This window comes from Thermobia domestica, chromosome 6 (assembly GCF_964235325.1).
Source record: "Thermobia domestica chromosome 6, izTheDome1.hap1.1, whole genome shotgun sequence".
NCBI lineage: Eukaryota > Metazoa > Arthropoda > Insecta > Zygentoma > Lepismatidae > Thermobia > Thermobia domestica.
In genome coordinates this window covers 104,611,450-104,623,776 of record NC_137459.1, presented here as the reverse complement: position 1 = coordinate 104,623,776, position 12,327 = coordinate 104,611,450, and the positions used below count along the sequence as shown (strand labels likewise).

At 40.8% G+C, this 12,327-nt stretch overlaps 1 protein-coding gene across 1 annotated transcript; it reads right to left on the bottom strand.

Annotated features, from left to right (window-relative positions):
• Positions 1 to 238: 238 nt before the first annotated feature.
• On the bottom strand, positions 239 to 9,416 carry LOC145687262 (uncharacterized). The gene is made up of 2 exons (XM_081760736.1): positions 6,344 to 9,416; positions 239 to 2,154 (listed from the first exon to the last, which is right to left on the bottom strand). The coding sequence occupies exons 1-2, from the start codon at positions 9,414 to 9,416 to the stop codon at positions 239 to 241; spliced, it is 4,989 nt and encodes a 1,662-aa protein (XP_081616862.1).
• Positions 9,417 to 12,327: the final 2,911 nt, after the last annotated feature.

Sequence of the window (12,327 nt, the reverse complement as noted above, 5' to 3'; positions counted from 1 at the left end):
ACAGAGGGCAGAATGGCCCGAACATAGCCCCCACCTTGAAACGCTCTAGTTTCAAATAACACACGCACACAATGAATGATCGAGATTCACACAAGAAATACACTAAAAGCGAGAAAAATAATAACAATGCATAATAATTCTTTAAAACACACACACACACACACACAAGACAAATATTCATATGCAATGATAAGACCTGCTTGATGAGCGAGGTTGTAGCGTTTCGCATGACTTCACTTTACTTTGAAGGGTTGAAAGGCAATGGAACCAGCTTCGCAATGGGGCGCTTCAACTCCCCGAAGGCAGTCTTTACAGTAACTGCTCGCACTAAGCCATCATTTCCTGGAAATATGCACTGAACACGCCCTAATCTCCATTGCTGGGGAGGCAGATGGGATTCCTTCAAAACAACCATGTCACCAATCTTGATATTGTCTCGGTTTTTCCGCCACTTCGTTCTTGACTGGAGACTGCACAAATATTCTTGGGACCAACGGCGCCAAAAATGCTGCGACAACTGCTGCACCAATTGCCACCTTTTCAGATGAGAGAGCTGGGATGAAGTGAAATCCTTATCCGGGATAGAAAGTAATGATTCTCCCACAAGGAAATGAGCTGGTGTCAGAGCGTCCAGATCGTTGGGGTCATCCGAGAGAGGAGTGAGGGGGCGGGAGTTCAGAATTGCTTCAATTTGAACTAGCGTGGTATACATTTCCTCAAAGCTCAACGCCACCTCTCCCACGATGCGCTTGAAATGATGTTTTACTCTACGTATATTTGCTTCCCAAATCCCACCAAAATGAGGTGCGGACGGGGGGTTAAAATGCCAAGATATTCCTTGTTTGCTGAGGTAGGCAGCAGTTTCTTCATTTTTGGCCGTGTGAACACTCACTCTTAACAATTCCTTTAGCTCTTTGCTAGCTCCTACAAAGTTCCGCCCACAATCACTGTAGATGTCACTAGGTACGCCCCGACGAGCCACAAAACGCCTTAGGGCAGCGAGAAAGGAAGTAGTGCTTGCATCCGCTACTAATTCTAGATGTATAGCCTTAGTGGAAAAACACACAAAAAGACAGATGTATGCTTTAAACCTCAAACGGCTGCGCCCCCGGCTGGCTTTGAGTAGCACCGGCCCTGCATAATCCACACCTGTGTGGGAAAAGCATCGGCTTGGGTTTACGCGAGAGGGGGGCAGGGAACCCATTAGTTGCGTCTCTGTTCTTCCTTCAAACCGACAACATTTTACACACTTCCGGATTATCTTCCTCACTAGATTTCTCGCACCCACAATCCAGAAATGTTGCCGTAGCGTAGATAACACTAATTGAGGGCCACCGTGGAAAGTGTTTAAATGCTCGTGATTGATCAGAAGTTCCGTTAATTTATGCTTATTGGGCAACAGCACGGGATGCTTTCTATCCACAGAAATGTCGGCGTTTTGTAATCTCCCCCCCACACGCAAGATGCCATTTTCGTCAATGAAGGGAGACAAGCATAAAATATTACTCTTATTGGGAATGGGCTCTTCATCCACTAAGCACTTGATTTCAGTGTGGAATTCTCTTTTCTGCACCTCCTTTACCAAGCACAACAGGCTCTCTTCCATTTCTTCAGATGTAAGTGCCCCCTGGCGTTTCTGCACCGGATTCCTGCAGTTGTAAACAAACCTGCGACACCAACCCACTACACGCTTCAATCTTACTAGGGAGGAGAAACGGTTCACGATGTCATTTTCAGACTGCACACACATAACGGTGATACATTTTTTCTTTTCTTCCACTTCTGTAGTAAAGTCAGCGAGAGGATATGGAGGCTCTGGCAACATTGCTTCGCGCAACCACTCTGGACCGCTCCACCACAGGGGATGTTCTAAGAGCTCGCTGGGCTTTACCCCCCTTGACGCACAATCAGATGCATTATCTTCACTCTTGGTATGCGACCATTGTGACGAAGGCAAAATTTCTTGTATTTTCGCTACCCGATTTGAAACGAAAGTTTTCCACTTATCAGGTGACTGGGCTAACCAGGCCAACACAACAGTAGAGTCAGTGAAAGCCCTTGTATCCTGGAGGTTTACACTGATGGCACTCGCAACTGTTTTTAACAATTTGGCCAGCAACAATGCGGCGCACAGTTCCAATCGGGGTAGGGAAACTGTTTTGATGGGAGCAACTTTGGTTTTTGCAGCGATAAGCCTCACGTCGACATGACCGTTAAGAGTCGGAAGGAGTCAAGTGACCTTGACAAATCGAAGATATCGCAGTGCAAAGTGTTTCCTTATTTTGGCAACAGATGGGGTTGTTGCTGAAATGCCGTCAAAGCAAATGGCACCCCTCCTTTTCCTTCGTTTTCCCCTGCATGTGGTCAAAGTTGGACAGCGCAGGAGGGGGATGGTTACGGATGTAAATGGGACAGAGGAGTGAAATTCCTTTCTTTTGGCTAAAAGAGAAACAGAACTGAAGAAAAATAAATACAGAGATATTGTAAGAGGGACCAACATGATATCAGCCGTCAGCCACTCAAATATCTACAACGGTCACAAACATACCATAGAGAACTAAAGCACTTGTCGCCTGTCTCTTTCTCAAAGGATTCTACCTATGATAAATAACGCGGGAATAGTGCAGGAAGAGTCTGATATAAAATGAAGAACCATGCAAATATTAAAAAAAACCGGGAGAGTCGAAATTCTAATTTATTTTGGGCCTTCGTGGTTAAAAAAAAAAAAAACTTGGAATTGAAAGGCAGAAAACCCAGACAAAGATCTGAAATGTATTGGCAATGTGGCTCTTTTTTAGTGGAACCATTTCTTTATTTTCTTTTCAAAATATGATCATCAGATTTACCCTCTGTCTCGCCTTCACATTCGAATGGTCCTGGGATCGATACCAGTAGCTGACCATCCTGAATTTTTCCTATTACAACAGGAAAGGGACGCAATGTTACATTTAGCCTTAGGTACCGGCTTAGAAGAACAGGAGGGAGCATATGCTCTGCTTGGTATTGGTTTTTATTTGGGGAAATCGACCACTTCATTAACAATAGAATTAAAAGATGTGTCACCTTCTTCAGTAAGGTAACTCATGTCCAAAAATTATTGTCGCATGTCTATAAATATGTTGTTGTAGGAATATAATTTGATAACGAATCACCCGGTATTTCTTATAATGTTAGTATGTGTACAATCGGCAGAGACATGTATGCAAGTTTCATGTCAAAAGAGGAGTAAATAAGAACAATAAAACGAAAATAAAACTTTCGTGTCAATTTAGCAACATTATGATTTATTCATTCTAATTTTCGTATTTATAAATATTTTCCTATGAAATTTACCATATATACATTTCCCGATTATACACATAGTATCAGTATTAAAAGTACCCAGCAAATTCAGTATTACATTATATTCTTACATGAAGACAGTTATAGATATGCGACAATCATTTTGGAGATGAGTGTACAAGGACGTAACAGGTGTTTGTTTCAAACATTGAATAAGTGTTCGTATACATTGAACTTATTTCCTGACGTCATAGAACTAAGAACTGTCACAGAGCGACGTAAGTCCGGCGACAATACAATATTTCATTTTTACTTTCATACTTTGCAATATATCTATTTATTTTAAAAGCAAATTTTAATATGTTTTTATTTTCAACTATTTTATCCTAAAATAAATACTAGCCTTTAACCAGCCCCTTATTTCCCTGGTTGCATATCACTTTAGGATTTGGAAAATGTGTCCAACGAATAGAAAAAATGATAAAACACCTTTTAAAGACATTCTTTTGTTAATCAATTTGCACTAAAAAGTTAAAAATTATCTTATTTATGCAAGCCTAAATAAAAAGAATGGGGCCGGTCATTTTAAGAATTTATAAAGTAACTGTATGTAAGCCTATATTAGAGCGCATCCCTTTTTTTTTTCTTTTTAGTCATGCATAACCAAAATTGTTTTCTACTTTTAAGTGCGACTTGATTAATGAAAGAATGTCTTTAAAATGTTTATTAGTATGTTTTTCTATTATTATTGTTAATGTTTGCATCCTTGGCATAGGATGTTTATTTTGTAAGGTACCGTATGGTGCGTTTCTATACTACTAGGGTATATAAAAATTTAGTTTCCTATGCGATACATTAAACAGCACTTTTAAAAAAAAAATAAATAAAAATTACTACCGAATATAGAGTATTTCTCCGCTAATAAGAGGGAGACAGATTGAGGATATCAAACACCCCTACCATTGATTGAGAAATATTTCGGTGTCGACACTGATGAACAACATTTACATTTGAATTTGAATGTTTTATGGGCTTTAGGCAATTGATTCAGACCGGGATACATGGGGGACAGAATGTTGGAAGCAAGTAGTCCAGTCCCTAGTTTGAATGCCTGGAATGAATAAGGACTCTTCCCTCCTTGGTAAAACCTGCCGGAATCTGAAGCAATATCAAAGAAACACTGCTTCGAAAAGAGAGGGAACAAACATGCATAAATAGATAGTCAGAGTCGGATTTAGGTTTCGTGGGGCCCCAAGCTGTTTAAGGTAATGGGGTCCTTTATGTGTCCAGATGAACATAGGCACCCTACATGCAGAAATGAACAAACTAGAGATAATTTAGGAAGCAGACTAGCAGAAGGAGCCCCATTAATTACATGAACGTAGGCTGCACAGCAGGAAGCATTGTTGCTACGTATATATACATTTTATTTTATTTTTTAATTTTCTTATATTTTAGAAATGTATATCCAGTTTTTCTTTAGATTTTTCGGCCCCAAGAGAGCAGGGCCCTAAGCTATAGCTTGTTTAGCTTATACGTAAATCCGGCACTGTAAACAGTATACACATACAGGCGCGGATCCAAAGGTGGCTATAGAGGCTATAGCCCCCCCCCCCCTTGACGTTCAGGTATACACTGGATAAAATGGGCTTCAATCCTGTTTACTCTGGATAAAGAGACAAACTATGGTTTAGCTCCTTCCTTGATCATATCCTGGATCCGCCACTATATATATATATATATATATATATATATATATATATATATATATATATATATATATAATGTTTGTGTTTAGTATGTTGTACGATGGAAGCTGATGAAAGAGCTTTATATTATTCTTGATTTTTTGACAGGTAAAAAAAGAATATTTCGGGGATTAATCTACTCGATTATTATAATAAGATTATAATAATGTATTTTATTTTTTCTCTTGTATGTATATTGGGCCGCGGTGGCTCAGTGGTAGAGTGTTCACCTCTGGTGCTTGGGGTCCCGGGTTCGATCCCAGCCCCCGCCAAGTGAACTTTGTGGTGGACAAACACCGTGTGCGTGGGTTTTCTCGGGGTTCTCCCGTTTCCTCCCACTTTCTTCATTCCACCATTTCATTCATTACTCATCATCACCGTCTCCTTTAGCCTAACCGGCATAACCGTGGGACGTAAAACTCAAAGATTTCATTTCATTTCATTTCTTGTATGTATATTCTCAGTCCTGCAGGAAGTTTTCATTTCTTTCTTGGAATAGATAAACGAAGACTTTGGTTCGGCTTCTCCTTCACAAATCTCTGTCGAAAGGTTGACTTTATCGCTACCAACACAAATTACTTCTTCTCATAGAAACCATCTACAAATACACTGTACTGCTGAAACAGAAACCATCAACTAAAGAGGTCATAAATTTTGCTATTCCTCGTGTTTGAAGTTCCCGTTCTTCACAACGACTTCCTTTCTCCCGCCCCTGTTAAGAAGTTCAAAATAGGTTTTCAAAAGGACTGGCTCCCGCTGCGAAGGAAAGTGGGATGAGGAATGACTATACTGCCATCTAGCAGTTAGACGGCCAAGTACGTGAACACGAAAAAATCTGATTTCTGATTTCTGTAGATTCAATAATGAAGGATATAATTTCTCATCGATTGTGTAATGAATGTCATTGGAAACAGCGAAAAAATAGTACAGTAGCGCACAAATACAAAGATAGTACTCCATTCTCAAAAAAGTCCGAAGTTTTTAGCTCTTTTTCTTACTGTAAAAAAACAGAAGATTTTCCCCTCTAATTTTGATCATTTTCTTATGGGAATTTGGATTATAATTATCTGTATTTATAAGAAGAAAATATCACGCACAGCGTTCAAATTGCACCTTTAAAATGAGATGCATCATATTTAGTGCGCTACTGAGACATTTTTGCGAAAGAACGAAATGAAACCGTGATTTGCCTAAAAAATGGTTGAGATCCCATGTTAAATTGAACACCAATCTTCCGGCCGCTGTGGCGCACTCCTTCTCCCTCTTAAGACGCTCTGCTCGTAAATAGGCGGCTGCAGAATAGGCTCGCTCACTAGCATCAGAGAAGCCTATTAATTGACAGCTGACGGCGTCAGAGGGCACAATGCATCGTTCGACCTTCACTTCACGGAGCACAAACAACTCATCGCAGTACTCTCGCCAGGCTGCACTTGTTTCAAAGGGGAGGGGGTCGTCCCAACCGAGGCTTTCCTTCCACAATGATTGTAACATCATCTTGGCCCTGACGGTTACTGGGGAGAGGAGGCCAAGGGGATCAAAAATCTTGGCGATCTCTGACAACACTTTTCGTTTTGTCCACACTGCTGGGGGAGAGGGAGGCACTACGTTGAACCCAAACTCGTCGCTAACAGGTGACCACTGTACTCCGAGGGTCTTGATGTTGTTATCGGTGTCAAAGTTGAATTGTAGGTCAATTTCACGCATATGGGGAGGAACAGCCTGGAGCACTTCCGGTTCGCTAGATAGCCACTTTCGAAGTTCGAAGCCTCCTTCTCGTAAAAGTTGAATCAGCTGTTGTTGTAGCTCAATTGCTTCGCTCACACTAGCTGCACCTCCGAGGAAGTCATCCATGAAAAAATCTCTTCTCACCGCCTTCGCTGCTAAAGGATACTTCTCCCCTTCTTCTTCAACTATCTGGAGCAAGCATCTGGTTGCCAAGAAGCTAGCAGATGCAGTACCGTACGTCACTGTTAACAAACGGTAGTCTTCGATTGGTGCACTTGGAGAATCTCTCCACACAATTCTTTGGAAGTCGACGTCGTCCTTGTGCACTAACACTGCCCGGTACATTTTTGCAATATCCGCACATAAGGGAACACGATGCTCACGAAAACGAACAAGAATCGGGAAAATATCGTCCTGCAGTTTTGGCCCCACCATGAGCTTCTGATTCAGAGATACACCCGAAGTTGTTCTTGCACTCCCATCGAAGACCACTCGCACCTTCGTAGTGGAGCTGGTGGGCTTCAAAACAGCATGATGTGGTAGGTAACAACTAGTTTCAACTGGAACGTTTCTCTCGCTTGGGGGAATGAGTTCCATATGCCCTAACTGAATATATTCCCTCATGAAGTCGCGATATTGTTGCTGAAGGGAGGGTTGTTTGGCTAACTTTCGTTCGGTATTTAATAGCCTCTTCACTGCGATTTCACGTGATCTGCCTAATGGGGCTGTGTTACCCCTGAAAGGTAGTCTCACCACATAACTTCCGTGCTCGTCACGGTGGTGTGTAGCTACAAAATGTTCTTCACAGCTTCTTTCTTCCTTTGACAGGTGTTTTGTAAGTGGGAGCTCTTCTAACTCCCAAAACTGGCGAAGAGCTTCATCGATCTCGCAGGAAACTCGATGTGACGTCACCGTTAGCTTCCCATTTGTCGGACCTATATTGCCAGATAGCACCCAGCCGAGACTAGTTTCTAATGCGACAGGCGTCCCGGGTGGCCCCATACACTTCCCGCTCAACATAAGTGATGGAAACACGTCCGCTCCCAACAAAATGTCAATGGGGCCCACTACGTTGAAAGTGGGATCTGCTAATCTTAGGCCCTCTAAATGAGACCAGTTTGTAGCACTAGGACACTTTTGTTTGGGTAGATCAGATGTAACTTTCTGAACTACCACAGCACGAGTTTCAAAAGTTTCACTTGTTCCCCCGAATGACTGAAACTCTAAGTCCACCATTGCACTCGCTGTCGCTACTCCTGCTCCTGTAATCCCGGAAATCACAATACTGGATTTCTTTTTCTTGAGACCCAGCTTTTGTACACAGTTCTCGGTGACAAAACTAGATTCACTCGCGCAATCTAGCATCGCTCTGAAGGGGTAATACACACCATTATTTCCTCTCACTTTCACGATGGCAGTACATAATAACACCTGTGGTACACTTGCGTCCGCTGCAACATGGGCCGTAATATTTGATTCACGCACTGGTGACTCAGCTCTCTCGTAGTGCAAGAGAGTATGATGTTTTTTAGCGCACTTGCGACACGTACTAGATGCGCACGTATCCTTTCTACACGATTTCCGAAGACAATTAAAACACAGTTTTTTCTCTTTCACCAGGGTGACACGATCAGACACTTTGAGTTTTGTGAACTCCGCACATTTGTAGAGGGGGTGGATTGCACTGCATACGTCACATAATGTTTGACCACGTTCACTGGTGGTAACATGGGAGGAAGTTTGTTTTTTGTCGCGATTCTTCACTTGCTCACTACTTCCGGCGACGCGCGTTTTCCCGCCGGCAGACACTGCGAGCGCGCGGGCTCTGTTATCGAGGAACTCTGCGAGCTGCTCAAATGACGGCTGTTCATTTGTTTTCAGTGAAAGTTCCCACTGTCTACGACTTTCACTGTCCAGTTTATCCGCGATATGATAAACTAAGATAACATCCCAGTGTTCGACTGGTTGCTCGAGCACCTTGAGGGACCGCGTGCACTCCATTGTGGTATCAATTAACTTACGTAGGGCGGCTGGCGATTCTTGTTGTATTACGGGTTGCGTAACTAAGCGCTTAATTGTCGCGTTCACTATTTCCCTCTTATTGTGATACCGTGCATTTAAAATGTCCCACGCCTCTTTGTAGTTGTTGTCCGTGGTTTGCATCGCTTGAAGGAGTTGTGCTGGTTCCCCTTTCAAGGATGTTTTGAGGTATTGCAACTTTTGAGCACCTGACAGATTTTTGTTATTATGTACTGAAGCCACAAATAAATCGTGAAACGATAACCACTCATGGAGGTTTCCCGAAAACACTGGCAACTGAAACTGCGGTAGTCTTACGTCACTAGCAGGTTGCCTTTCAGACGAAGACGAAGACTGAGCTCCTTTACTTCCCTCCAATTGAAAATCCATCAATTGAACACACATCTGGACTATTCTCTTGTCCATTTCCGCTAACTCTTCCTCTTCTTTTTCGAACTCCTCGTCTCCTGCCACCGCCGAAATATCATCCAGCAGCTTTGAACACTCCTGCTGGAGTTCACTGACCTTCGCCTGATGCACCAAGATGGCTGCCGCTGCGGTAGCGTCCAACTCTGTGATGGCTTTTTCTTCGCGCGTAATTTTTGACTTTAATGTTCTTTTCTTAATTTTTAGCGGCTCCATTTCTAAAACACTACACTATGTTCGTGAGAAAAAACAAACACTCAATCACTAGTCTATTATTGTTCACAGCAACAGTTCACATAAGCACTAGTAATTTGGCGCGGAGGACCATGTATACGCCGACCAAACAATAGTTTATTGTTTTGCGCATTTAATTAAACAGTTAATGAGTTACTGAAAACAATAACAAGTTATTTTGACTCTGTATGTGGACTGTATAAATTGGTATAGTTTCTGGAATTAATAAGTATTAGAATAAGCAAATACTACACACAAACACTGAAGATCCCGCACACGAGGCTTTTGCAGGAAAGCACAACACAACACTGACAAAAAGATGCGGGAGGCGGCCTAACGGTATTTTTGAAAAGAAAGACAAGAGACCGCCAGAGTAAGATACTACAAATAGAAATCATATTGACCTGCAGAGACATCTCTACAGCAAAACTGACACTACATAAAACATATAATTTGTTCCAAGTTTTGGAAATGCTCACAATAGGCTCAAACACTGAAAAAACATAAGCCTTCCTTTTCTTCTTAATTTTATGAAACAAACAGAGGGCAGAATGGCCCGAACAATTATTATTATTATTATTATTATTATTATTATTATTATTATTATTATTATTATTATTATTATTATTATTATTATTATTATTATTATTATGTTTCTATTTGCAGGCCGAAGAATTTCGGGTCTTGTATGTTTGGTTCCAATCATTCCAGTTCTTCTATGCTAGACTCAAGAATCAAACCACGACATTATATGGAGTAATATACGTCGTCTGCCTACGCCAAAGAGGGAAATATATATAAGCATAGGCCAAAGAGCTCTGTATATGTGTTTCTACTCGTTACAGTTTCTAGGCTAGGCCCACGAGCCAAAACCTAACCGAAACTATTTTGGCGCCGATCAGTGGTGTTGGATACCTGCCACCCAAAAGAGTTACGCCAAAATCTCACACTGCATTTAGTACAAAAACGTGAATTGTGCGTGTGTGCAACGATTAAGATCTTTTTTGGTGCCAACTGACTGTGTTGGTGGAATGGGGGACAAAACTAGATAGACCAATATCTCACACTTCCTTTTGTGCAGAAACGAAGATGTTGCGTGCAAAAACGTTCATAAACGGTGCAGTAACGATTGAGATAATTTTATCATCAATCGGTAGGGTGGGAGGTTATTGTTAATTTTAAGATATGTCACATGTTAATCACACTCAATTAGCTCACGCACACTGTTGGTGTTTTCTTGCACTAACGCTGTTGCACCTAAAGTTGAATTTCTGATGCCAACGATAGATGGTCGTTTTTGATGAGGCTTCATCACCAAATGTAACACATTCGACTGACACATTGTTGCTGATTTTAAGCCTATCGAAAGTCATAATAAATCATTGCTCTAAAATGCTCCCTGGTCAAGTCCATCTTTTTTTTTTCATCGACTTTCTCACTTCAAACCGCTCCTGTAAAACCGAAAGGAGTAATGATTATTAGTTTGGAAGCTACATGCACACTGAACATGTATCATATTCCAATTCGTTCATTTATAAATGTACGTCTCGCATACCGCTGTTTCAACTAACGTAAGAGTTACATGTTGCATAAACATCTAGGTTAAAATACGTATTTAGATATTCTTAAATCTTGTTATAAACCAACCCAATTCATTCATAAACGCACGTTTCGCGTAATCATTTACAATGTATTTACCAGAGTGTATTTGCTGATTTATTTATGTTTATTTTAATCACTGATACTATACATCTTGCTACGTAGGACGCTTTTGATTATTAAACGCACAGTTGTTATAAAGTAGCCATACACGCACTTTCAGTGAACTCAAAATCAGTGTTCTTTCTTACTCCATTCTCTTTCCGAGTAACATTTTTTTTTATCTCAACAGAAAGTTTTATCTTTTTTTTTTCGTAGTGAGCTAAATGTAAATTAATCCATACTTTTTGCCGCTTATCTTCCTCTTTAAAAAAGAAAAAAAAATAACACCTTGATTGATAACTACGGGATAAGACTTCTACCGTCTAAATGCTGTTCCTAAGCGCCTCTGTCACGTTTTATGATAAGCCCTTCCTTTATAAAGCATGAAAGAAAGAAAGACTCGTTGCTACACGTGCAAGATCTGTACTATTCACTATTTTCGTCGACTGAAATGACCATTCTTATTTTCGATATATTTCTTCATAGTTAAAAGTAGAACGCACAGAAGGAATAATACACAGAGAGCGAAATCCCAATAGCTATAACGCAAAGTATAAGAGTTGGCATTTGGGTACCAATGTTGTTTCCCACCAAGACAGATCGCTATCTCGACTAATTCACTAAAGTCAGATGTCGTAAACTTTAGGTTCAGTAAAATCTGTAATTGCGGGTTAGCAACATCTTACAAAACCCAAGACACACAGCTATATCAGTTTGTATTTGTATTGTGACATTCAGTATAGAGGAAATTAATTTAATTTTTCTTAGAGCTTGGTAACTGATGGTTAAAGATCATACTTTGTCACGCATTGCCTAAGATTCGATTCTAGGTGGAGGTAAAATAATGTGAAACAGTTGAGAATGTACTTGAATTAAGACGTTTTACAGAGTCATAGATAATGGCGAAGGAGACCTATTTGTAAATCTCACATCAAACAATTAAAGACGCCTAAACTTCGTGGTTCGTGACGCCATGAAGATTGCCAGAAAATAACAATTCGATACATAAAATAAAAGACAAAATTCATTGTTACCAGTCCAGGGCCGTTTTTAACCTCCCCGGTGTCCTAGGCACTTCAAATTGTTACGCCCCCTCACTATTTCCAGATCACTCCCTTCTTCAGTTATTACCTTGCCAATTTTGGTTCGGGAAGGATTTTTCCCATAATTCTCTTACTCTTTTCCTTTATTT

Coding starts and splice junctions, on each gene's coding strand:
- LOC145687262 (XM_081760736.1), bottom strand. CDS start 9,416: ATGGAGCCGCTAAAAATTAAGAAAAGAACATTAAAGTCAAAAATTACG. Junction 2,155..6,343: donor AATAGGCTTCTCTGATGCTA/GTGAGCGAGCCT, acceptor CCATCAAAACAG/TTTCCCTACCCCGATTGGAA.